Here is a 25,434-nt window from a genome sequence, read left to right on the forward strand (position 1 = left end):
TCGTTGCAGTGTGACCTCTGCTTTGGACCAAATCCGCACACAGGGGCCTGGGTCAGAGGCCGTTTTTTCTGTGGTTGCTGGTCAGTGCTGCCAGCACTGCAGCTGCAGTGGACATTGGTGATTGGTGTGGGACAGCAGGAGCTGTGACTGGGAGGGGTCTTTGGACAGGCAAGGGACAGAAAGGAAGGGACAGGAAAACACGGTGCCGTCGCAGAAACTGGTGTCATGCCAGAGAGCTCCCCAGGAGCTGACACCCGACAGCTGGGCCGCAGTGCTCCTCAGCTGGAGCACTCTGCTTGCAGCCCGTCCTCCCAGAGCTGGGATGGTGTCTCAAAGCAATTTCCTGGCGGTGAGTGAAAGCGATAGTGTCAGAGACCTGATGCAATAGTTTGCAGAGAAGGGCGTGCAGAAGGGGCCGGCAGCTCGACGATGACCCCGCCCCCATCTGCAGCAGTGACACCTCCCATGCTGTGACCCCTCCCACTCTGCGCTCCTCCATTGGCTCCTGTGGGGTGGGGCGGGGCCTCCTGGGGCGGGACCTGGGAGAGAGGGGCGGGAGGGGGCAGCAGTGAGCATGCGCTATGCGGGGGCAGGGTGGGCAGGACAAGCGAGGGGAGGGGCCCCGAGGGTCAGGAGGGGCGGGGCAGGGCGGAGCATGCGCACTGGGGCTGAGGAGGCTGCTGAGGGGCGGGGCGGGCCGGGGCTGCCCGGACCCTGCGGGCAGGCAGGGGGCGAGAGGCGGCTGCTGCCGCGGGGCAGCGTCTCCCGCCGCGGAGCCGCCCGGAGCCTTTAGCCACAGCGCTGGGAGCTGCTGCCCCGGCTGCGGGGCCGAGGGCTGGGCAGAGCGAGTGGCCGTGCGCACGGGGGCGGCAGCAGCTACCGCGGCCCGGCCGTGTGCCAGCAGCGGGTGGGCAAGGCCCGGCCTGGCCTGGGCCATCTCCGGCCCCCAGACCCCCTGGCTCTTGTGCCCCTTCTCCTGGCAGCCCCACGGCTCGGAGCCACCTGCGGTGACCATTTCTCAGCACCATCCCCACTGCGAGAGCAGGGCACGGGCCCAGCACTGCTGTGCGTGGGCAGAGCGTGGGTGAAGGCACTTTCGGAGCTGCCTCGCAGACCTGCTGGTCTCTCCGTGGGCTTCAGAGTCTGGGACTCTTGTCCAGCCTGGGCAGCTCCTTCTCCCTTCCCTACATCCCACAGACAGGGACCTGAAAGCAGAGACTCGGGGAAGCGCCTTGCCTTTGGTGTCGTCCCTGCCAGAGCTTCCTCCTGAGACATCCCCGGGCAGTGTCCTGGGGGCAAGCGGGAGCTCTGAGCAGCCCTGCCCCACGCAGCCCCCTGTGCATGGGGGAATGGCCCTGCCCTGCCGGGGCTGCTCCTTCGCCCAGAGCTTCCCCAGGCCCTGTTCACCCTGCTTGTAGGTATCCCCAGACATCGCCTGGAGAAGGCTGGGTTGTGCCTTGTGTCTGCTGGGACACCGATGCTGGCGAGGTGTGACTGAAGTGTCAGCTTGAAATGTGTCTCTGGCTGAAAGCTGAGCTGGAGGACGCGGGCGTTTTTTGTAATCGTGAGCTTTACCTTCTGCAATACCAGTGTGTGCTGAATGCAAATGCATTTTTAGAGGAAGGGCTCTGCATTTAACATGCACCCCCCACTGCTTTGTGTGTGACCTGAGTAGCGTATGGACAGCAGCTCTTCCGTGTGTTCTATAAAAGGGGGAGTCAAGGATATCAGTTATGTTGAAAGAAGGTTTTCTGCTCCTGACAGAAAAGGGAGATCATCCGGTAGGGTCGGTTACGGCTGGGCTTGGGAGCATAGCAGTTGAAAGGGAATGATTTTGTTGAAGAAACACCAAAGTATCCTTACTGTGTTTCCTTTCCTTTGGGAAAGGAAATGGAAAAGAAAACCCCTGCTTTCAGTGTCTGCTCCTGAAGCAGAAGTTTTCACAAGACTTCCTCTTTGTCTTATCTGATCTAAGAGTTTGGCTCTTGCCTTCTGCTTCGTTTGGGAAGTGTGCAGCTGAGAATCTTTGGAAGAGCCAGTTGCCGAGCCCTGCGTGAGCAGTAGGTTCTTTCCTACTGTGTGCATATGAGTTGCTTTCCCATCTTGCATTTCCTCACCTGCTTAGACATTTCTACCCTAGCACTGAGCGTGTTCAAAGCAGAGGTTTGTGGAAGACCCGGGTGTCTCTTGTTTCTTGCAGGGGGTCCTTATGGCATTTCTGTGAAACCTGCAGAAGTCGTGTTTAGGCCGATGCCGAGTCCCCACAGCTGCTCCCTCCCTCTGCATGGCTCAGCCACACGCCTGGCTTCAGGGTCCGTGCGCTCCTTCAGCTCTGCTGGTGTAAGTGTCTGTGGGCCTGGTGTGAGGAGGCCACTAGCTGGGGCAGGCGTGAGAGCAGTGCAGCCAGAGCGGGAGGCTGGACGGGGTGGGGAGCTGCAGCCAGAGCAAAGACTGATGCTCCCCTCTGGCTCAGGTGCCAGTGTAGCTGCCAGGACTGCTGCGTGCCAGTGCTGACGCTGCCCCTGCCATCCCAGGGCACCCTGGGCAGAAGTCCCTGCTGCCAGGGTCACTGCTGGCCTCACAGTGGGGATCACTCACCCGAGATCCCGGCGGTGGGAGGAGCTGGAGCTGCTCCAGCAGCCATGCAGAGCCTGGGCGTGCAGGGATCCCCTGCGGGGAGACTCGTCATGCAGGGGAGACCCTGGGGGATGCCCTGAGCCTGCAGACTGCCATGGGCACGGCCCCATCCTCTCGCTGGGTACAAATCCACTGCCAACAATCCCTAGGAGGGCGGCCGCCCGCGCATCCCCCGGGCACCCCAGGAGCGGGACGGGACTCCCCAGGGCAGCAGCTCTTCCCAGTCGTCCTCCAAGGGCTGCAGGGCCCAGGCGTCGTGGAGCCTGTGAGGGGTCCCGTGGGGCTGGGCTGGGCCGAGGCTGGGCAGCACGTCCTGCTCTGCGCGGGGCTCCTGTCTGCCCGCACCCTGGCACTGGGGTGCCCGGGGCGGTGGCGCAGAGGCCGAGCTCGGTGCGCTCATCTCTGCTGCCTGCGCTCAGTGTCTCCAGGCCTCTTGGCTCTCTGGCTTTTGCAGGGGCCAAGTTTTCCATCTGCAGCTGGTCGGAGCTGTCGAGAGAGGATGAGGAAGCCCTGGAGTTCATCCAGGCCTTTGTGAGCGGCACACAGAAGGTAGCTGCAGCCACGTCCGGCCGGGCCGGGCCTGAGTCTCCCTGCGGGTCGCGCCGGCTCTGCTGCCTGCTGCCAGGCTGCGGGGGGGCTGCTGGCTGTGCAGAGCTGCTCCCGGCCAGGGGACACGCACACCGCTGCAGCCCCCTCACTTCTCTGCTCCTGCTGGTCTTTCCCCCACCCTTCACGCTCACTCCGTCTCTCTTCCCTGTGCGTCAGGAAGAGGTGCAGAAGCTCAAGTTCCTGGAGTACATCTGCACCCTCTGCAGAGGCAGCAGCTCCAAGGCCTTGTCGTGGGGCCTGGATGTTTTCTGCTGCACGTACGACCTGGCCGAGCATATCAAGGTGAGGGCACATGCAGCAGCTGTGAGTACGGGCTCAAGGGCAGCTGGGCGCAAGCACAGCTCTTTGGAGAGGACTTGGGCACTGGGAGGACTGGGGCAAGCAAGCACTGGCAAAGAGCTGCTGCTGACAGGTGCCCGGGTGGCTTGAGAAGCCCTGCGAGCTGAGACCTCAAAGTGGGGGTCATTGTGGGCTGCAGTGCAGGGATGGGGGCCTCAGGCCTCTGCTAGCCTCACAGAGTGCTGCTGGGAGTGCTGGCGCTGGGTGGTGGCACTTTCGGTGTGGCATGCTGGTTGTGCTCTCCAGGTGCTGCTGGAGGAGGAGCCGATGGAGCAGCTGGGCACAGCAGTGCGCCAGCAAGCCATGCTTGCTCTCACGGCGATGAGGTACGTACATCAGCCCCTGGTTTGGCCCAGACCTCTCCAGAGCATGGTCCTGATGGCACCGTGCCTGCCTGGGAGGTGTCCCCCATCGTGGAGGGAGGCTGGTGGTTCTGTCCGCTGGGCCTCTGCTCTCCCTGGCCCCGGGTTTGTCATCAGGGCAGATGGGAGGGCACAGGGCTACCTGCAGCTGCCCAGGGCACCTTGGCCTTCACCAGAGAAGGGGAGGCACATGGTTGAGGAGGCATGAGGCCTACCAACCAGGACTGTCCTCTGTCCCAGGAGCAGTGTCATGGAAGGAAGGAGTACCCCCCCCACACACGCAGGGCTGCCCCAGCCCGAGGACTCCTGCCCCGGAGGTCCACATCCACCTTGCCAGGGCATCAAGGCAGTGCTGCCAGCGCCAGTGTTGAGCAAGCGCCTCTCTCTCTTTGCAGTGCCGTGGAGCCGGTTCTGGAGGGCAAAAAGAGCATCCTACTGCGCACTTGCTTCAGGAATGTCTTCCTGCTTCCAGCAATAGAAGACATGAAGAACCTGGACACCTGCCTCTATTCCAAGGTATGCACTGGGCGAGCGATGGGGAGCCTGTCAGCCCCTCTGCTCTTGCCCCTGCCCGGCCAGTGCTGAGAGACGACTGTAAGATCACAGGCAGGGCCCGATCTCAGCTTTGCTTTCCCACCCTCCTCCCTTCTACCCCTTCCTCTGGGTGTGGCCATGGGCAAAGCCCAGAGGCTGGTGTGTGCCAGGGAGGGGTGAAAGAGTGTCACAACCCTCTGTGCTCCTTGCAGACCCTGGACAGCATGGATAACATGCTGGAGGTGCTGGTGCTCAACTCTGCCACTTCCGGCCTCCTGGAGCTGCAGAATATCTTGCAGGTATGGCATTTGCAAAGAGTGGGCTTCACAGGGACTGTTCCTCAGCTCAGGGGGAAGCGATACCCTCAAGTGGCCATTTCCTATCTCAGTGCCATGTGGAGGCTGCAGAGTGCAGGGAGGGAGCCCACCTCCCTTAGGTGACTGGGAGGTGCCTGTGCAGTGATACTGGGGTGTGCTGGCTGCAGCCCAAGTCCCTTCTCCTTCCAGAGATTCCTTCTAGGTCATGAGAATGCCTTGCCCGCTGCACTCCAGGGCCAACTCTGCCCTCAAAGCCTTTCTTGCCCCAAAGATGTGGAGGGAGGAATTGCGTCCTTTTTCTCTCAGCACCACACAGACGGCAGCTACTGCTGCGATCCCCCTGCCTGCCCCCCGTCCCTTGTCCTTTGCTCTCCAGATCTGAATGGGGCAGGGCCCTGCTAGGACTCGCCCCTCCTGCAAGGGGAGCCCAGCTGAGAAGGTTGGTTCTTTTGCCAGGCCAGGAGGCCATAGCCCAACCTCCCCAAGCAGACCGCCAGGGAATGTCCTGCACGCAGGGCGATGTTCTGGAGGGGGTGTGTGGAAAGGGTGCCTGTGCAAGGGGTGTGCGGTTACCTGCCTTCCTGAACTGTATCAGTGCAGCCAGGGGCTGAGGAGAGCTGCTTCTGCTGGAGCAGGTGTCAGCTCCCCAGGTAGACCAGTAGGCTTTGTCCTCCCAGCTCCTGTTGCCCTTCACCAACTCGGAGAGAGCAGCTGTGCGTGAGAGGGCTGTGGGGAGGATTGGGAGGCTGAGCAATGTGCTGTCCAACTATTCCTCGCTGGAGGTAAGGAGGCAGGCACCTCCCAGCCACCCCTTTGCCCCTTGCCTGCAGACCAGAGCAGCCTTCAGCTCCGGGGTGCCTGTGAGGGAAGCCTGGCCAGAGGACAAAGCGCTCAGCAAGGCCCTGCCCTGAGGCAAAAGCTCTTTGTTCCTCTTGCCATGAGCTTCTCTCCGCAGGCGTTTTTTTCTGAGGCCCCAGCTCTGCCCCAGCTCTGTGCAGGGCAGGAGTGTGCAGGGAGCACGATGTGAGGCGAGGTGTGGCAGTGCTGCCTTGCTGCTTTGAGAGGCCAGGCCTGCAGGGCCCTCCGGAGCTTTGACTCATCTGGCATGCATGCCTGGGCAGACTCTTGGCTTCAGGGCTTTGGTGGCGACTGCCTGCCATCAGTCCTTCTAGCTGTACCGCCCGTTCCGCAGGTCTGGCACCTCTTTGGAGGAGTTGAGGAGAGCCCCAGCGGCTACGGAAGGGTCTCTGTGCCCATAGTGGGACAGCTGGTGGGGCGTCTCATACTTTGCTGTGCCTATGAGAATGCAGAGACCAGCCGTGGGGCTTTGGACGCTCTTCATTGCCTCTTCAGATTTGTGGTTCAATGAAAACGTAAGAGTAGCTGTGGTGGGCTGCATTCTTGTGGAGCTGGAGAGCCTGGCAAGGCCAGGGAGGGCATCAGCCTGCCTCGGCCACTCTGCTCCGTGAGACACAGGAGCAGTAAAGAGGGCTGATGGAGCAGTAGGGCAACAGGATGTTAGTGCCTGTGCTGGACTGTCCTGCTGTGGAAAATGCTCAGCAACCCCTGCTAGGACTAGGGATCCTAAGGTGCTTCACACCACAAAGTCCCATTGAACCCCCCCCAGGCCTTTGGTAGCCTTCAAAGCAGCTGCCCCTTCTGTCCCCTGCAAGGGGCCCCCAGCCTCCCGGGGAATCCTGCTCCCCAGACGTTACTGGCATGCTCTTCTCCTCTGCCAGGCTGCTTTCTCCCTGAGGCCATCAGTCTGCCCCCTCCAAGGCTCCTCCACTCCTCCTGACTGCTCTCTTTTTCCGCTCCTGCTCAGGCAGCGAGCCGTTGCAGGATAATTAAGGGCATGTGGAGAACCCAAAGGAGTGGGAAGCTGACGACGAGCTCTGCGTGTCATGGACCAGCAACCTCAGTGTCATCACGAATGTGAGGAGCACCTCCCCTCCTGCGACTCTTGGCCATGGGGTCATCAGGGGACTTGGATGAGCAGAGGGCTGCCTAATGAGCAGGGCTGAGGGGGTATCGCGGTTCATGCAGAGTGGGCAGAGGGCGTGGTGGAGAGGGAAGCAGCTCTCAGTGGCACCTTGTGTAAGGCTGCACTCTGGTAGCAGCCCAGCTCTCTCCCGGTGCCGCTTCCACTGTGCCTGAGTGGGGAGTGGGCAGGGGCTTCACTCCAAGAGTCCCAGCAGCAGCTGCAGCTTTGAGGGCCACCATCAAGCTGTGCTTGCCTGCAGAGCCAGTGCGCTGTGACCCTGACCACACCTATCCTCCCGTGCCCTGATGGCCCTGTGGCCACGTGCCCCACGGTGCCACTGCACAACCCAACAGCCGCCCCTGGCTCTGCTGGGACCACAGTGCCAGCATTACCCCACCCCCCTCTCCCGAGCCACGTCCACTGCTCAGCTAAGCACCATTAATGTGGCACAGAGCGTGACATTTCTTCCCTCACCTCCTTTCTCCCATAAGCTGTTTGTGAAAAACCTTCAGCCCTCCGAGGGCATAGACGTCATTGTCACAGCCATCGAGGGCATGAGGAACTGCAGCAACTACAGCACGGTGGTGGCTACCCACATGCTGAACATGTTTGTGGTGGGTGCTGTCTCTTCACTGGAAGATGTAAGCAGGCTGCAGGTGGCGTGTATGGGACAGGAGTCCTCTGGGACATGGTCTTACCTTGCCAGAGCCAGGGGTCTGGGGCACCCAAGAGCCTTGGAAGGCAGCAAGGAGCACTGGGAGCCGTGGAGAAGGAAGGGGATGTCATGGAAAGTGGAGTAATGGCTGCTCTCTGGTAGCAGCCCCACTTTCACCCATGGGTCTTCCAGGTGCCACGGATGATAAGGTGCCTCTACAGGAACCTAAGGTACGTCAGGGAGTTGTTGGCCCGGGTCACCCTGAACAACATCCTTTGCCAGCTGTGCTGCTCGAACCCTGAGGAGGTGACCGTGAGCCTGCTCTACTGCTCCCCGCTCTGTAACAGGTATGGGGCCCGTCAGGCTCGAGGGCTCATCGCAGATGGGGAGAAGGGCCCAAAGGGGGCCAGACCCAAGGAGACTCCCAAGACACGCCTGCGGGGCAGAGTCCTCTGTCTGTCCCACCACTGCCCAGTCCCCATGCATCAAGTAGCTCTGCAGAAGGCAGAGCTGAGCAAGGGAGCCTGCTTTCAGCAGGCAGCGGCCATGCTCCCTGCCTTCCCCACAAGGCACTTCAGCCTGGTGCTGTCCAGCCTGCATGGGCAGGCCCCCTTTAGGGCTCCCAGTGAGGAGGGGGTGGGCAGGATCAGGGCTGCTGGACGTCCAGGGAGCTCCAGGGCATGCCCAGGCTCTGGCGCTGTGGCCGAGGAAGTGCCACTGACAGAGCGCTCTGGGCCTGCAGCATCGCCACAACCATGTGGAAGGTGCTGCTGGATAAGGCCGCAGTTGCAAAAGACGTGCTGCAGGAGCTGCTGAGTTTGCTGGAGCAACGGCCACTGCGCAAGCAGTCCACCTCCAAGAGGGACAACAGCTGCATCCTTCCCCTGGCTGTGAGTTATGGGACGAGGCCTCGTTGGTCCCCCGGCTGTCGCCTGGCTCTGTGGGCCCCCTCTGCCCTGCCTGTGTGCCCCCAGGCAGGCACCTCCCCTGCATGGGGATACAACATGCCCAGCACCAGGCCTCCCATTGCCAGCGCACAGGGCTGCCGAGCGCTGCTCCGCACACAAACACTCAGGCTGGCCATGGCCTGGGAATCTCCATCTCCCCCTGTCCCTGCATCCCCTAGTGTCCCTCACGCAGGAAGGCTCCTTGTGTACAGACAGGAGTTGAGGCCAAAGAGCCTGCAGGCATTGGCCTTGGTCAGGCAGCAAGTCCGAGCCCTCCATCTGCATTGTCCATGGCACGAGGCTGTGTGTGAGGCTCCCAGCTCGAGGATTCAGGGAGAATGACAGGGAGCGCTCAGGAGTGAGAGGTGTCCCTGGGTGTTTTCCGCAGGCAACAAGGTCACTGCACGTGATCATCCAGGAGCCCACAGGTGTTGAAGGCCTTCTTCCCCCAGCTCTTCCTGGCACTGCTCTTTCAGATGGTCTTCACAGCAGGGTTCACCTGCCAGGAAGCAAACATCTTCCTGAGGGAATGCCAGCGGGATGGGTCCCGTGCCCCCAGCCACATCAGGTGCTTGATCCCACTCCTCCTGTCTCGGCCTTGGAGTCAGAGGCAGGGCCAGGCTGCCAGTGTGACCTGGGCTTTGTTTTGCATGCAGGAGTGCCATGGAGGCCATGAAGGGTCTCTTCCACTGCGCTGGCTATCGGCACGTAGCCCTGGCTGTGGAGAAGAATGGCGGCTGGGAGCTGTTTCTGCGTGCAGAGACATCTCAGAAGGGAGTGTCCGTGCTGGCCAGGTAGAGTCCTTTACGCCCTGCTCTCCCCCAGCACCTCTTTCATGGATTTGGGGTGCCCCACACAATGTCCTTCCTTGTGGACGGGGGGTGGGGGCGAGCTCTCCAAGAAAGGGGCTGCAGCCTCCCCACTTGTGGCAAGGGCTCACACAGCAAAATGGCCATGGGAGCTCCCTGACCCATTACTGCCCAGCTTTGAGTGCTGTTGGGGGAGTAGTTGGTGTTAGGAGTAGTGCGAGAAGGTCCCTCACAGGAGTGGTGCCCTCCCAAAGCTCCGGAGTGCCCTCCGGTGGGACCTGGGCTCCCATCACAGAGTGGATTGGGGAGGGTCTGGCTGCAGTGGCAGCCAAAGCCGAGCCCCAGGAAAGGTGCAAGCTGAGCAGAAGGACCTGGGAAGGCCCCCGGGGCAGAGGAATGCCAAGGGGTAAGGACACGGCATGTGTCCTTGCAGGTAGGCAGGGTGTTTCTCCAGTCTCCCACCCAGAGGAACATAATGGTGACTGAGCCCGGCTTTCTGATGGCAAGGTGTGGTGGGTAAGGAGCGGCCCTCCAGGAGCACATGCTGCTGGCTGCCGTGGCTGCGTGCCAGCATTGCCTTCAGCTGCCTTCTTTGTGCTGGGGTGAAGTGGCTGGGGGGGTAAGCAGGCCCAGAGCAGGTTTGCCTGCTCAGCTGAGGACCAACAGTGCCTTCTTCCTTCTGCCAGAGCCATGAGGAGAGCTCCGAGACACCTGTGTCGCTGGATCTTCCACCAGCTGGCAAGGCTGCTGAGCGGGGAGGACCAGTTTCGCAAGAGGCCCGCCATGGCTTTCTTTGTGGAGGTGAGCCTCATGGCAAGCGGTGCCTCTCTGGAGGTGCCGCTGAATGCTCTCTGCTCACATTGTGCGCGTGCCTGGTGGGTGACGTTGGTGAATGGAGCTGGGGCAATGCACGCGCTCTTGTTAGCAGCCCTGGCCTTGGCTCGTTTCTGCTGGGCGGCTGCTCGCAAGCACTTGCCTTTTGGGCCTCCTTTGCGGCAGCTCTCTGGGTTCAAGTGCTCCTCCAAGGGCTGAGGACAAGAGGCTGCAGAGGGCTCCGAGGCTGTGGGGTGGAGGCGAGCAGTGCGTGCAGTGTGCTGTGAGGCCCAGGGCTGGGAGCAGGGCCTGTGGGTGTCTTCATAGTGGCCCCTGCCCATGGCGTGAGCCGTGTCAGGGGCTGGTGCCCTTGGCCTGAATGTTGGGTGGGACGCAGGGCTGCACGCTGCAGGCAGTGCTGGTGGCTCTGCCAGTCCGTCAGTGCTGTGTGCATTTCAGCTGCTGGACGGCCTTGACCTTGCCGAGATGGACGATGCCGCGCTGCCGCTGCTCTGGCGCTACATGCAGACTGAGGGCCTGGAACTGCGCAGACTGGCATTCAGAGGCCTGCTGAGCCTGCGGAAGAGGCCCGAGATGGTGAGCAGGGGGCAGCTGGGTGAAGCCATGGTGGCAGGCTGGGGCTTGGCAGGTGGTGCTGGGTCACAGAGTGGCCTGGCCTTTGCTGGCCCTCAGGAGGTGTGCTAGCTGCTCCCACGTCCCCGCTGCCCTCTTGATGTGCCCCAAGTCTTTCATGGCAGCCCCTGGGCTGTGCTGCACAGGCAGAAAGGCACCAATGGCCCTTGGGAAGAGCTCCGCTGTGCCAGGCGGAGATTCTGGCCCAGCAGCAACAAGCCACTTCCAAACGGCCTCCATTGTGTGAATGCTGCGGCCAGAGCCCTGCTGGGAGAGGGACGATGAGGCAGATCACAGGGTTGGGCTAATGCAGTCGGCTGCTGCTGGTGCTGGAGGCAGGAGCCTTGCTCCCTAGAGAAGCCCTAGTGTGCTCGGAGCCCCCTTGGAGATCTCTGCCCTGCACTGCAGCCTCTGTGCCCAAGCCGTGGCTGTGTGCAGAGCCCTGGCCGTGGCCCCTGAGCCCTGATGGGAAATCAGCCCCCAGAGCACTTGTGGCCAGGGGGCTCTGGCCTTGTTTGACAAGAGGAAGTCGTGTCTTTGCCACAGGCAAGGAAAATGCAGAGCCTGCTCCCAGACATGATGGAGTGGCTGCAGGATGCCCGCAGGGACGTGCGTGCGGGAAGCTTGCTGTTGCTGAGAAACATCCTCAGCTACCTGGACCAGAAGGGCTCCAACCCCATCGCTCTGCAGCTGGCGGAGAAGCTTCTGCCACGCTTTGACGACGTAAGGCTGGTGGGAGAGCCAGGGGCTCTCTGGCGTGTGGGTGGGTCTGTAGACGTGGCTCTGGATGCTGTGTGTCCTTCTGCACGTGTGCCCACTGGGCAGTGTATTGGCACCTCCTGCCACAGTTGTGCTGCCTCTGCAGAGGCTTGTCCCCAGCTCGGAGCCCTGGCCAGGGAGGGGGAGAGTTGTGCCTGCAGAAGACGAGGCCTCGCAAAGGAAAACCTTCTTCTCATGCCTGGCTCCTGGAGTCGTTGCTGAGGCCTCCGCTGCTCTCCTTCCTTCCTCACAGAGCTGCAGCACAGTGCGAGAGCTCTCCATGCTGCTCTTCAAGGACCTGATGGAGATTGTGGTGGGGAAGAACAAGCAGAGGATGAAGCAGCCCGTGCAGAGGAGCCTGGTCCCACTCTTCCTGCACATGAGCGAGCAGAACCAGAGAGCGGCCCAGGTATGGAGCAGTGCTTTGGGGAAGGGATGCTGACATGACCTGGGGGAGGCCTGAGCACCATGGCAGGGGCTGCTGACAAGTGTGCCTTTGAGCGCATGTGAGCGGGAGGTCCAATTTGCTGAGTGGCCAAGGACAAGGCAGAGGTGCCGCTGCCTTCAGCAGGGAGGGGCAGCCCTGGTCCTAAGCCCCACTGTGGGCTGGGACATGCTCCAAGGCTGGCCAAGATGAGGGGGGCGCAGAGTGTCTTGTCCTGGCTGTGGTGGCATCTGCTGGTCTCTGCTCTTCTGCAGGCTGCTCAGAAAGCCCTTGTCAGCGCTGCGCAGCTCCTCAAATGGGAGGAGCTCAAGCAACTGGCCAGGACAGGGGAGATATGGAAGATCGGGGAGTACCTGGTAAGGACAAGGCCAAAGTCCCGGGGCCCTGACCGGACGAAGCCTGCCCCGCTGCCCAGTGTGCAGGGCACACAGCTGTGCCCCTCACCCACTGCTGCAGCCCAGAGCCCGACCCACCTTGGGCTCCCTAGGCCACCGGGGGTCAAGAGGAGGCCGGTCAAGGGAGGAGGGTCAAGCCTGGGCTGCGGCACCTGGCTCCCGAGGGAGTCTCGGTGCCAACCCACAGCCTTGCGGTGTCTCCAGGTGCTGAGGGACAGGAGCAGAGCGGAGCAATACCTGCACCAGAGCCTGCCATACTTGGAGAAGCCTGAGGCATCCTTGCGGGAGGCAGCCGTGAGGTTCCTTGGTGAGCCACTACCCCAGTCGCGTCCCTGACTGTGCAGGTGGGCTGAGAGGAGGTTCTGCAGTGCCTCACAGCATGCCTGCATCCTGCACCCCGGGAACCACGCTGAGGCCAGCCTTGCGCAAGGGGAGGAGGATGAGTGGCCAGGCTGGCAAGGCCAGATGGGAGCTTTGCTGCTGGGGTCTTGGTGGGGAGTATGAGGGCTGACAGGAGGTGTTTGCCTAGGGCTCATGGGGCAGCAAATGAAGCAGAGGAAGGAGAAGGTGGAGCAGATCTGCAGTGGTGAGTGAGAGCAGCTGTGGCAGGAGGCCCTGGCAGGGAGGAGGAGGGAGCCCAGGAAGGGAGCTCCAGTTGCTGGCCCTGCCATAAGCCAGGCAGGTGTGGTCTGCCTCTTTGTGGGGAGAGGAGGTGAGTATTTGTGGGTCACCTGGGGTATTCCTTACCAGCAACTTGCAGCTGATCCCTTTGTCCCACGTGCTGCCTGCCCAGCCTGGGAAGGGCTGGGTGGGACGGGCCCTGTTTGGGCAGGATATCAGGGAGGTCTGCAACTGTGGGAGTCTGTTATGTGCTGTGATCTTTTCTGTCTCAGCCCTCCAGCCCCTGGAAGCTGATGCTGAACCCTCCATCCGTTGCCTGGTGACACAGAGCGTGCTGAACCTGAGAACTGCCCGGGAGCGGTCGCCACCAAGGTTCAGCTTTGGAGCACTGGGTCACTGGCTCCAGAGAGCATGGCAGAGGTGTCACCCTTCTGCCAGGAGGTGACTCTGTTTGAGCAGCACTGCCACAGCTGTGCCAATGCCGTGGGGCTGCACGCCGCAGACACGCAGGTGTGCTGGAAGGTCTGGGCCATGGCTGGTGTCTCCCGCAGCACAGGACAGCTCGACAGCTCTAAGCGCATCCTGTCCCATTAGTGTTCTACCACTTCCTCCCCTTGCTCTGCTTTCCTCAAAGATAAAGTCCTGTTTCTTCAGCCCATGTGTGTGTAATTTTTTTTGGAGAGAGAGAAAGGCAAGGGGGAAGAGGGCAGTTGCTCTGCTGGACCAGGAAACACAAGGGCAAGAGGGAGAAGCTCTGTAGCCTCTACAGACACCCGCTGTCCTCAGGCCTTGCATCTGCTGTGCAAGGGCCAGGCTGGGGTTTGCCGTGCAGCTCTCTTTCTATCACCACTGCCCACCCTGCGCCGTCCCTGGGAATTGCTTCTTTCCTCTGCTCTCCCTCTTCCCCATGACTATGTGCTTCTATTTTCCCTTGAAAGACCTCAAAAGCCAGGAGCCATCAGCTTTGATTCACTGGGGCGCCCCGTAATCCACAGCTGCTGGCGCTGGGGCCATGTGTGACCAAGTCCCTTTCAGCGAATTCAGTGCTGCAGAACAGTCCCTTCACTATCAACCAGCCATAGGAGCTGCTCAGGGACACGGAGCAGTTCAGTCCAGCTTCCCCAGCAGCAATCCCACCACGGCCCCTGCACGCTGCAGGCTCACACCGGAAGCACCTGGGTGCTGTGGAGCTGTGCACCGGGTTCTCTCTTGGCCGTCCAGCCGCACTGTTAGCTGTCGACCATCCTGTTCCTGGCTGAGGCCATCTGGTCTGTTGTGTACCTGTGGTCTGGCATGGCTCGACCGGAGAGTGAATGAAGCCCGGGAAGGATGAAAGCCAGCAAGACGCATAGCTCTGGTGTGCACTCAGACTCACCACGAGCTGGCCGGTGGACCCAGCAACCCATCCAGCAGCAGGGAGGCCCCCGAGGCCAACAGCCAGGGAGAACCTCAGTCATCTTGGTGCAGCTCCTCTGCTGGCACATCACGGCCATCCCCACTGTTTTCTGACCTCCATCTGCCCGTATTCTTTTAGCTTTTTCCCCTCCAATTTACCCGCTTTCCTCATTTTCCATTTTGATGTTTCTCCAGCTTCCACTTTCTTTTGGTGCTCTTCACCATTTTCCACAGCTTTCTGCACTTCTTGCTTTGCACCATCTCTTTTCTGCCGTGCCTGCATCATCTGTCGCTGCTCTCCCTCCTTTTCTGCCATTTCTACCATTTCTGCTTTCCCCTTTTCCATCTTTTTTCCCCCTTTCAACCTTTTTTGTGTCCTCTTTTTTCCATTCTTTCTGTTTTACACTTTTTTCCTTTTTTTTGCATTTCCCACAGTTTTCATATAGAGCTTTTTGCATTTTCCACATTTCTTTCTTTTTTATTTATATTTTTTCCAAAGATTTCTGCTGCTGTTGGACACTTTGGGCAATTATTTTTTTTGAGGGGGGTGTGAATTTTCCTCTATTTCTTGCGTTTTGTCCCATTTGAAGTGTTTTCAGGTTTTCCCTTTTTTTTTGATTTTCCACTTTTTTTTTTTTTTTTTTTTTTTTTTTTTTGCATTTTATGACATCTCTGGCTTAACCGTTTTAACCATTTTTAACCATTTTAAGTGTACTTGGTGTTCCGTTTTCTTCATGTTACCCATCCTTTCTGTTTTCTCCATCTTCTTCTGTGATTTCCACCATTTTCCTTTCCTTTTCTGAATTTTCTGCTCTTTAGTCAGTCCCTGGTGCTTTCAGTTGTTCTTCGAATTTTTCACTTTTTTTTTTTTTTTTGCCTTTTCTGGTGTTTCTGTTTTCTGCCATTTTTACTCCTCTAAGTCCTTCCCACCATGTTCTGCTTTTTTCTGCCCATTTTCATCAACTCCTACTTGTTCTACCACCTTCTTATTTTTGATTTTTTCAGCAATTCTGTGCATTTTCTTTCTTCTTTTTTTGGTACATTCTCCCCTGCTTTCCACCATTTATTCTCTTTTCCACTCAATTCCACTTGGAGTTTGTTTGTGTGTGGAGTTTGTTTGTGTCTGTGTGTGTGTGTGTTCCTTGTTGCTTTAGGTGTTTTCCATTATTTTGGAGGCCAGGTTTTGGTAGGTTTTGCATTTTCTGCCATTCCTTGCGTATTACGATGTTTTTTGAATTTTTCTGTCATGTGCTAGCATTTTCTGCATTTTTCTTTTTTTTCTTTTTTTTTTTTTGCATTTTTGCCTTTTTTTTTGCGTTTTCAGTCATTATGCTTTCTGCAGTTTTCCAGGTATGTTTTTTTCCATCATTTTCTGCTGTTTTCAACCCTTCTTTTCCCCCGCATTAACCATCTTTCTTGCATTTTCCACTGTCTTCACATTCTTTAGCATTTTCTGCTCTTTTCCTCTGGTTTATGATCATTCCTTTTCTTTTTCATGTGCTTTTCACACTTGTGTTGCTTTTCTTTCCATTCTGTGTCATTGCATCCACCTTTTTTGTGTTTTTATAAAACATTTTCTGATCTTCTGTATGCATGCTCAGCCTTCCGTTGAATATATTGGGGTTTTTTAATCTCTCTTTCTCTTCTACTTCATTTGCTATTGTTTTCTCTCAAGCTCTCTCTACTTTCACTTTTTACATTTCCAACTTTTTGGCATTCTTCTACTGTTTTCTGCTATTTGTGCATTCTCTGTGGGGTTTTTTAGTAGCTTTTATTTTGTGGGAGACATTGTGCTGAAGTTTTTTTATTTTTTTAATGGGATATTTGGCATTTATTTTGCAGGTGATTTTGTAGTATTTTTGCGTTTTCCACTGCTTTGGGGGTTTCATCCCAATTTCCATCATTTTCCCTGTTTTCTGCCTCTTTATGCATTTTTCCATTGCTTTTGCCTCGTCTTCCAATATTTTCCACCCTTTCCACTGTTCCTCACCGCTTCCTGCCATTTTCCACAAATTGCTGAACTCACGGAGGTTACGGCTGAAGTACGTAAAGATGGAAATCCTACCTCAACTTGGGACTGGGAATCTTGCACAATTCATGGAGAGAATACGGTCTTCTCTGGTTGGAGTCGTTCGTTCAGGATTGAGAGCCGTTGCAAACGCCCGTTTCCCCTCTTCTGCTCTCATCTGGTGCAAGTCCTGTTTGTGGAGACCTGGGCGATGGACTCCTACTTGCCTCCGTTTCCTGCAGCTCCCTTGGGCTGTTTTCTGCTGCAGCTGGTGAGGTGTGGTGGTACCACCGGTGGTCTCCTTGGGTGAACATCTCCCCAGTCCTTTGCATTTGGAGAGGACGGTCATTGCTGGCAGCTGGTGGCACGGAGAGCCCTGGGGTAGGGCAGGAGCTCTGCGGTCCCTGGCTCATCCTTTGGGATCAACACCACAGAGCAGCACCTCCTTCAGCCTGAGGATCTCAACGTCCCATGAAATGTCTTGGAAATGTGTGTCTTCTCTTTCCTTTCTTCTCCCTCCTTTTTTTTTTTTTTTTTTGGGGGGGGGGGGGTGGAACCGACTCACGTTGCCTCCAAGCTTCTAGCAGCAGCCATGCCCACCAAGGGCTGCCAAGATGAAACCGCACTCAACACGCTCACGGTCGCTGAGAGGAGGTCTCCGCTGATCTGCTCGTCTTCATCCCACTGCTTACATGCAAAAAAATCCCCTCGTTTAACTGCAATTTTAAATCGGATATGAAAACACTACAATGCAGCAAAGATTTGAGGAAGTTTCCATGACTCACAGTCCTTAGGATTTTGGAAAAGCACTGGTCTTACGTGAGGAAAAATGTTTTATTCCCTTTTTTTTTTGTTCCCACCTGCTTCGAGCTTTCCACCAAAGACCAAACACGCGTCGCAGAACGAGCTTCCCCCCACGCTTAAAAAGCAGCCTCTCGCCTAGAGATCAATGTCGCATTTTAGCATTTCGCTAAATCCCCTCTAGATTAAATTAAACCACGCTCTCCAAAGGGGAAGCAGCCGCCGAGCCCTGCCGTCAGTGACCGAGAGGACGTTTCCCGGATGCGTTGGAAGGATAAAAATGATCCGTTCTCTTTTTGATCATTGGAAGGCACCAGTGAGGAGCAGCAAAAGTCAAGATTTCTATGTGTTTTTTTTTAAGTTTTGTTGCTAGCGATAAGGTGCCTCTTGGCTGGGAGCACAAGAAGGACCCAGAGCAGCTTCTTGTTCCACGGTTTAAGCAATAGAAACTTGTGGCCGATTCAATATTTTATTTGACATGATCAACCAGATCCAGCCACGATTCTCAGTTCTACCACTGCCCCTTGGGGGACCCAGGCGTCCAGGTGCCCCTTCTCACCCCCCGCTCTCCCCCACACAGAGGGGACCCAGGCGTCCAGGGCTCCCATGCTGAACCCCCCCCAACCCCACTCCCCCGGGTGAGCGAGGGGCCCAGGCGTCCAAGGGGCCCAGGAGTCCAGGCAATGCAAGAAGTCCAGGACAACCCAGTTCTCCAAGGGACTCAGGCGTCCGGGAGGGTCCCAGGCATCCGGGCATGCCGCCCCGCCCCTCCCCTGCACTCGTACAGAGGACCCAGGTGTCTGTGGCCAGCAGCGCCACACCCTTCCCCCCCTCCTCACACCTCCTCGGACGCTGGGCCCCCCGTGAGGCTTCCAATAATTACTTTATTTTAACATCTTTAATTACAGACAGTAAAATGGGGGCCAGGCCAGGGGGGCAGCTCCCGAGCCAGCGCCCCCTAGATGGTCCCTCCTGCCCCTCCCCCCCATTGGTGGGTCACCCCTGCCCCCTCAGTGCCCCCCCAGCAGGTGGGGAGGGAATAAATATAATCCAGTTTATTAAAAGCCATCGGGGGAGGGGAGACACCCGGGGCGGGGGAGGGTGTCACCCCCGGGGAGTGTTGAGACCTCGAGGGGGTGTTGTCATCTCGGGTAGGGGTCACATCATGCCCAGCTGCAGCAGGGTTTTGGTGTACATCATGGGTTGATGTTGGGGTGAGGCTGTGGGGGAGAGCGGCATTGGCACAGAGCGGGGGTAAATACCGCCCCCCCCAGCAAACAACCATCCCTGGGGCAAATAAACACCCAGATCTGCCTGTCCTAGGGGAAGGGGGAGAAATAGGCTGCTGCCCCACACCTCGAGTGCTGCAGGTTTGGGGGGGCCTTCTGGAGGGTTGGGGGGCTACAAAGGGGGTTTTACGGGCCCTCATGGGGGTGGTTGGGACCCCGGGTTAGGGGGGAGTTGGGAGATCCTGGGGGGGCTCCAGCGGTTTGGAGGGGGGCTCCTGGGAGGGTTTTGTTGTTCCAAAATCTGGGTTCTGCTACCCGGTGTGCAAGCAACCAACAGACACACAGGGTCGAGATATTTGTTTATTTCATTTCTGCGCAGAGATGGGGGCTAGGTGGTAAATCCACAAAGCTAGCACACCTTCTCCAACTCTCGTTCTTCATTTATACACACTTTCCAGGGAGTATTTTATACAAATCTTTCCATTGGTTACAATTTCATTACCTCAGGTAACCCTCTGCGCTTGCGCTTTCACATTCTGGCCTTAGGCATGCAATCTCTGCAGGAGCTGGCCCCTAGAGCCCAGGGGCTCCCAGCTCGTGCCCTCTGCACGCACAGGGAGCTGGGATTCTTGAGTTTATTTACAAAAGAGAAACCAGGAAAAACAGATCAGAAAACAAGCAAGTTGGAGCCGCCAGCTGTAATTTGCCTGGCTAGAGGCCAGCACCCAGCTGTGCATGCCGTGTTCAGCCTCTGCGGGACTGCGCCCTGTGGGCAAGGGCACCGCCTGCGAGGGTGTCAGCCTCAGCCCCGGCTCACCTTCCCGTAGGGAGCAGTGAGCCTTGGGCTGCCTGTGAGCTGGGGTGCCCAGCGTGAGGGGGTGTCCCTGCGGCGTGGAAGCTTTACACAGCTCTCTCCCGCAGAGCAGGGGGCTGGAGCTGCCTCCTGCCGCGTCTTTCAGCTTTTTCTCCCCCTCTCTGATATGCCCGTCCGCTGTGCTGCTGGTGCAGCCCTGTCCATCTCCTCCTGGCCTCCGCCAGGAGCCCTGTGGCTGGAGGTTTGCTCTGTCCCCCACCCCCTGGAAAAGACCCACTTGCTCTTCACAACAGAACAACCTAGGACGCGCCCCACTGCGTGCTGCAGTTGCTAGGGCTGCGACGACGTGCAGAAGCTGTCCCTGTTAGCTGGCTCGCTTGTCTGATGACAGCACAGAGGCAATCGACGACGTGTGGCCGATGTCACTGCCGGGTGATTGTGACCTGCCCCTTGGTGGCAGAGGGCCAGCAGCCCCTCCCAAGGCCCCAGGCTATTGCGCAACCCTGCGCGGTGCTGTGCTAGCCTGCTCCCGGTTGGGCACGGTCGTCTTCTCCTGAGGTGCCCTGTGTACCCCAAGGGCGCTGACGATGTCTTGTGCCTGGGAGAGAAGGTCCAAGCACTGCTCAGAACTCGGGGAAGTAGCTGCTTACGTCCCCGACCTCATTTTATCTGAGGACTTGAGGCACGAAGCCCGTTGCGTTCAGAATTTTCATGGAGTACTGCTCTTTGCGGACGTCTCAGGTGGGTCCAAGGCTTGTGAAGGGCGGGGGTTGAGAAGAAGTCAGAGACACGAGGCATTGGGAATTTCTGGACCTTTGGGAGCCCCGGTGCCACCTCTGGTGGAGAATGCATCAGAGGAGGCCTCTTTGCTGCTGCCATCTTCCACTTTGGGGGAAGCAGAGCTCAGAGGTGGCTGACGTCAGGAGGAACAAGGGGCTCCAAAAGAGGAGAGGCCTGGAAGAGGCCGGGAGTCGGCTAGTTGAGCTCAGCAGAGGTACCCAGTGCTAGGCACTCCTCCACGGGCTGCAAGAGCGCGTGGGCCAGGGGCCCCTGCTCCAGGCTGTGTGGTGTGGGAGAAGGCACGCTGCCGGGAGCAGTGGCCAATGCGAGAGTGGTGGTTTCTCTTGGGTGGTCCAGGCTTGTTGTCACAAGCCAGGTCAGGGCACGATGTAATGCGCACGCTCTCTGAGGTGGGAGCGTGAAGCTGGCGGCCATGTAGGCACCTGCTGATTCCTCTGTGCCTGTTTGTGCCTCTTTGAGGTTTCACTGCTCTGACAGAGAAGTTTAGCCAGAGCGTCAGCCTCGAGCGGGGTGCGGACGAGCTAACGCAAACGCTCAATGACTACATGGGCGACATTGTGGAGGGTAAGTGCCGTTCTGCAGGACTGTCTGGGACGGTGCCATGAGGCTGCTCTTTGGGAGAGCAGAGAGGTGCGCTAGGCAGCCTCCTTGCGCGTGCTGGGGGTTTCTGTGGGCGCTGAGGGCCACCGAGAGCAGCTGGGCTCTTGTGCTGGGGGACACTGGTGCTGAGAAACGGGTGTCTTATCTTCACTAGCTCCTTTGGGCAGTGCCCAGTACCGTAGGCACCAGTGCTGTGGTGCCTGTGAGCAGTGTAGAGGCGGGGCTGGAGCTGTGCTTTCCTGAATGGTGCCCCACCAGGCACCACTGCCCTTGTGCTGCTCGGGCGGCAGAGTGGCTCCTTTTTGGCTTGCTTGGTGAAGGTGCAGAGGTGACTCTTCTCTTGCTTTCTTTCGCCTGCAGAGCTGCTGGGCTTTGGAGGAGACATCTTGAAGTTTGCAGGTATGTCTTTCTAATTGAAACTTATCTCTGCTGCCACTGCAGAAGCGTGCTAGGGGAGAGGACAGAGTGAGCTGTGAGCTGGCAAAGCCCAGAGGGGAGGCTCTGTGGGCATGCAGGTGCTCCTGGGGAGCTGCCATCGCGGGCCCCAAGTGGGAAGCTGCAGTGGGACAGGGCTGGTGTGGGGGTGTTGGGGAGGCAGCCTGGGAGCTTGGGGGTTGAGGCAGCATGGTAGGAAGGAGGGGATGAGAGAGGCCTCTCATCTCTGCCCTGAGTGGGACCGGCTGCGGGGGTGCCCGTGTTCCTGTAGCCACACTGTGCACCTTCATCCTCTGTGGCTGCTGTTGTAGCTGGCCTGGGGGAGGGGAAGGCATCCCTGTGCCAGAGAGCTGTAGTTGAGGAGGAGGCCTTCTGACGAGTGCCTCTTCCTCAGCACGCCTGCCAGTTCCTGCTGTCCGTGCAGGGGGGTGCAGCTCAGGGAGCGTCAGGTCTCACGAGAGCCTTCCCCCGTTCCCCTGCTTTCTGCAGGGGATGCTGTACTGGTGCTGTGGAGAGTGAGGGAAACACAGCTGAGAGACACCATCAGCCTGGTGCTGCAGTGCTGCCGGCAAATCCAGGAGAAGTACAGTGTCCGTGACACAGACGTGGGTCTGAAGCTCCGACTGAAGATAGGTACGGGGTGTGCTGGACTATCTGTGTTGTGTGTGGCTCCATGGCCCTATGCAGCGCCACAGGGTGCTTTTCCGCCTGGGGGAGAGGTGGTGATCCCTCGTGGGGCCAGGGAAACCTTCTGCCTGGAAGGCTGTTGTGTGCTCTCAGGCAGCCGCTTACAAGCTGCCTGCACGCACCCTGAGCAGATGGCCAGCAAAGGTGCTGGTGTGCTGGGCCTCTGGGGTGCTGTGGCTGTGAAGACTTTGTCAGTGTCAGCTTCACGTGCCTCTTTCCAGGCACCCGTTTCAGGCCCCTCTGTTGGCAGGCCCCACTTTGTACCCCCTCCCCATCGACACTCCAGCTGGACTCCGTAATGAAGGATGGGTGCCTCCAGCTGAAGCAGCTGAGAGGAGGAGCCTGTCTCCAGGGCTGAGCTTGAAACGGAGCCTGTGGAGAGTTGCCGCCGTGGGAGGCTGCGGAGGTGCAAGTGCTCTGCGCCTCAGTTGTGCTTGTCTCTCCCCAGGGATCTCTGCAGGGCACATGTCGCTGCTGACTGTGGGAGACCGCAAGGAGCAGCACTTCCTGATCCTTGGCAAGGCCGTGGGTGAAGTCTGGCAGGCGCAAAACCTTGCAAGTGCAAGTGATGTTATCCTGTCAGCCAGCTGCTGGGAGCTCTGTAACCAGAGCCAGGTGAAGAGCAAGAGAGTGAAAGGCCAAGGAGCTGTGAAGGTGGGTGAGAGGGCCTCTAGAGCTGTTTGGGGCACCTGGAGCTGGGGGTGAGGGAGGAAGGTGTGCGAAGGCTGAGGAGATGGGCGTTGTGGGGGTTGTAGCTGTAAAGCGGAGGTGGAGAGCTGTAGCTGTTGCCCTTCCAGCCGAGGGTTAGCTGTGGATTGTGCTTGCTGGGTTTGCGGTGGGGTCAGGAGGGAGTGTCAGGGTTTGGCCCTGCTGGGGTCGTGGCGGTGTTCTGTAGACGTCGGGGTGCGTGGCTGATGGCTGCACAGCTCATGTGCTGCTGATGCCAGCGTTTGTCCCGGTGCAAATCCAGCAAGGTGGCTTTGCTACATGGGGATCTCCTCCTCTTCTCTGGGAAGCGAGGGCGGGATGGAGGGAGGGTAGGACGCGTGCCCTGGGACTCCTGGGGAGGCCGATGGCAGTGCTTCTGCTGCGTGTGCCTCCAGGTTACAGGCGTGCAGCGGATGTCTGTGTCGGAGCGCGAAGACCTTTTCTCCAAGTTCACACGAGCCCAGCTGAACTGCCGTTCTCCGGAAATGCCAGGTCAGTGCCCCGGCTTTGCCTTGTTCTGTGCCTGCCCAGAAAGATGGGGACTGGCTTGCGGAGGGGCTGCTGGGGCCTGGCCTCTGCCCTCTCCCCCTTGCAGTTAGTTAGTGGTTGGGCTTGGGGCGCAGCTGCGCTGCAGCAGAGGCACTGGCTGCTTCCTGCTGCTTCCAGGGGACGGCTGTGGCTGAGCACCTGCAAGAGGAACACACGGGCAAAGGGCGGAGGACCTTGCTCCCCGAGTTGCAGTGCCAGCCCCTGCTTTGCAAGGCCCCCGTAGCCAGGCTCGTAGCACCCTGCTGCCAGTGACCGCGTGTATTTTCCTTGCGTAGGCGTCCTGAGGCCTGCGGTTACCTTGGCCCCTCATCGTGCTCAGGGGAAGGTGCTGAGGAAGTACATCCCAGCCAGTGTCCTGCGCAAGGTATGGCCACGAGTGCTGGGAGGTGCCTTTTGGGGGAGAGGGAGGGGAGAAGGAGATGTGTGTTGCAGAGCGGCAGTTCTCCAGACAGCAGGTAAGGCAAAGAAAATGCCCCCGTATGCAAAAACCTGGGAAAGAAGTGCTGCAGGGGCCAGAAACCTGCCGACTGTGTGCTCCTGCAGAGAGCGCCGGGGGTGAGGAGGGGTGGATTGCCCTCTGCATCTTCCACTGGTGTTGTTCTGGCCATGGCCCTGGGGTAAGAGAGAGATGCCTCCGGAGTGGTGACAGCATTGCTGAGGGTGGCCCCTTGTGTCCATCCATGCCCAGTGCCACCTTGCACCGTTGCGTGTCTGCCTCGCGCAGGCTGACGCCTGCTTTGCACTGCGAGGAGGCTTTCTGCATTCCTCTGAGAGCGCCCACTGCTGCCGCTCTGTGCGCTCTGCCTTGGTATCTGCTGCAGGCAGGAAGCGCCCAGGGCGAGCTGGCTGGTGGAGGTGGCCCGCTGCTGTCTTCCAGATTGACGACAGACAGCCCCTGGCGTGCCTATCCGAGCTGCGGCCGGTCACCTGCCTCTTTGTGAAGCTGCAGTTTGCTGCCAAGGTCAACCTAACGCAAATCTGCAAGGCTATCCAGGACAGCAGCATGCTGATTTCGGAGATCCTCCGTCCTCACAAGGGCGAAATCAACAAAATCTCCATGTTTGATAAGGTGAGCGTGGAGGAGCAGTGCCCCCGCGCACGAGGGCGAGGGTGGTGGTGGAGAGGAGGGAAGCGGCTCTGTCTCTCGCACGGTGGGGAGAGGGTAAGCAGCTCTGCCTCGGCGTTGGGAGCGGTACCCTGGGGTGTCCTGGGGTTGCCCTGACGCTCTGCTGCGGTCGGCGGAGGCTGGAGTCTCAGGGCGGGAAGGGTTTGGTGCAGGCGTTGCGGCAAGGTGTGCTGCCTCTGTCCTCGGCAGGGCTGCACGCTGCTGTGTGTGTTTGGCCTCCCTGGAGGAAAGCTGCCCTGCGAGAGCGTTTGCGCCTTGGAAAGCGCGATTAAAATCTCCACCGCCTGCTCCGGGAGGCTGGGGAAAATCGAGTGAGTGGGGAGGCATGCTGCCTGGGACGGCCTGGGGCGGGGGGTGCAGAGGGGTGCCAGAGCGCCTGGCTGCTCTGCACGCGCAGCCCGCTCAAGCTGGCGTGTCCGCTGCCGGGCTCTGCCGGTCCCCAAGGCCTGCGCTGCCGGGGCAGACGGCAGAGCGCGGGGACGTGGGGAAGGGGCGGCGGTGGGCAGGCAGGACTGTGCACGGGCGCTGCTGAGTCCCTGCTGCTCTGCCTGCGCCTCAGGGCAGTGTCCGTGGGGGTCACCAGCGGGACGGCGTTCTGCGGAGTCGTCGGCCACCGCGTCAGGCACGAGTACACAGGTACGAGGTGTCCGTCTGCGGAGCGGGTGCCCGGGCCACGTCCATGACAGGAAGAGGCAGAGTGTTGGGGAAGAAGCTGTGGGCCCTGGGTGCCGGGCCAGGACGAGGGCTTGGCCTGCGGTGGCGCGTCGGGACCGGCGGAGGCGGAGCGGGTCCTGCCGTACGACGGGGGACGGGCTGTGAGCCTCCTTGTTGCTCTCGCTCGTGCTCAGCAGGGTTTTGTGCTGGCCTGTGCTGCGGGGGATGCAGCCGGCAGCCTGGAAGGGTGGTGCGGGTTGCTCTCCTGAGGACGTCAACGCGTGCTCTCTCTCTGTGGCAGTCATGGGCCAGAAGGTGAACCTGGCTGCCCGGCTGATGGAGCACTACCCGGGGCTGGTGTCCTGCGATGCGGCAACCTACGCAGCGTCCCGGCTGCCCCGGTCTTACTTCAAGGAGCTGCCGAAGGCCCAGATGAAGGGGGTTGGTGATCCTGGCACTGTCTATCAGTACCTGGGGATGTCGCAGGAGCTGTGAGTGTGCTCTTTGAGCAGGCTGCCTGGGGGCGTGGGGGCACCCAGGGTGCAGCTTTGGGCAAAAAGAGGAGCTGTGCAGAAAGAGGCCAAGCTGCTGCCCTCCCCAGGCCTCCCACCACTGTGGCTGAGAAGAGGGAAAGCCATAGCACGGCAGTGCTTTTTGCCTGTTCACCTTGGTGCCTGTTGCTGTTGGGAGAGTGGGAGTGATGGCGTAGGGGTGGAGAGGGCTCATGGGAGTCCGTAGGCCCAGAGGGGCCTGTCAGCCCCTGCCCAG

At 59.2% G+C, this 25,434-nt stretch overlaps 1 protein-coding gene across 1 annotated transcript in view; it reads left to right on the forward strand.

The window, feature by feature from the left end:
* The first annotated feature begins 3,852 nt into the window (after positions 1-3,852).
* The window catches only part of LOC134154516 (adenylate cyclase type 10-like), a 41,723-nt gene continuing 20,141 nt past the window's right edge, over positions 3,853-25,434 (forward strand). Inside the window, exons 1-25 of the mRNA XM_062601189.1 lie at positions 3,853-3,911; positions 4,343-4,463; positions 4,694-4,780; positions 5,991-6,068; positions 7,274-7,423; positions 7,630-7,784; positions 8,180-8,327; positions 8,861-8,952; positions 9,041-9,178; positions 9,880-9,994; positions 10,466-10,603; positions 11,186-11,362; positions 12,098-12,199; positions 13,140-13,231; positions 19,684-19,847; positions 20,367-20,471; positions 20,868-20,906; positions 21,432-21,575; positions 22,078-22,283; positions 22,733-22,829; positions 23,162-23,250; positions 23,764-23,955; positions 24,202-24,323; positions 24,572-24,648; positions 24,968-25,157. Of these exons, the coding sequence (XP_062457173.1) occupies positions 3,853-3,911; positions 4,343-4,463; positions 4,694-4,780; positions 5,991-6,068; positions 7,274-7,423; positions 7,630-7,784; positions 8,180-8,327; positions 8,861-8,952; positions 9,041-9,178; positions 9,880-9,994; positions 10,466-10,603; positions 11,186-11,362; positions 12,098-12,199; positions 13,140-13,231; positions 19,684-19,847; positions 20,367-20,471; positions 20,868-20,906; positions 21,432-21,575; positions 22,078-22,283; positions 22,733-22,829; positions 23,162-23,250; positions 23,764-23,955; positions 24,202-24,323; positions 24,572-24,648; positions 24,968-25,157 (3,077 nt within the window). The remainder of the gene's footprint in view (positions 3,912-4,342; positions 4,464-4,693; positions 4,781-5,990; positions 6,069-7,273; positions 7,424-7,629; positions 7,785-8,179; positions 8,328-8,860; positions 8,953-9,040; positions 9,179-9,879; positions 9,995-10,465; positions 10,604-11,185; positions 11,363-12,097; positions 12,200-13,139; positions 13,232-19,683; positions 19,848-20,366; positions 20,472-20,867; positions 20,907-21,431; positions 21,576-22,077; positions 22,284-22,732; positions 22,830-23,161; positions 23,251-23,763; positions 23,956-24,201; positions 24,324-24,571; positions 24,649-24,967; positions 25,158-25,434) is intronic.

Source organism: Rhea pennata, unplaced genomic scaffold, assembly GCF_028389875.1.
Source record: "Rhea pennata isolate bPtePen1 unplaced genomic scaffold, bPtePen1.pri scaffold_32, whole genome shotgun sequence".
Lineage (NCBI taxonomy): Eukaryota > Metazoa > Chordata > Aves > Rheiformes > Rheidae > Rhea > Rhea pennata.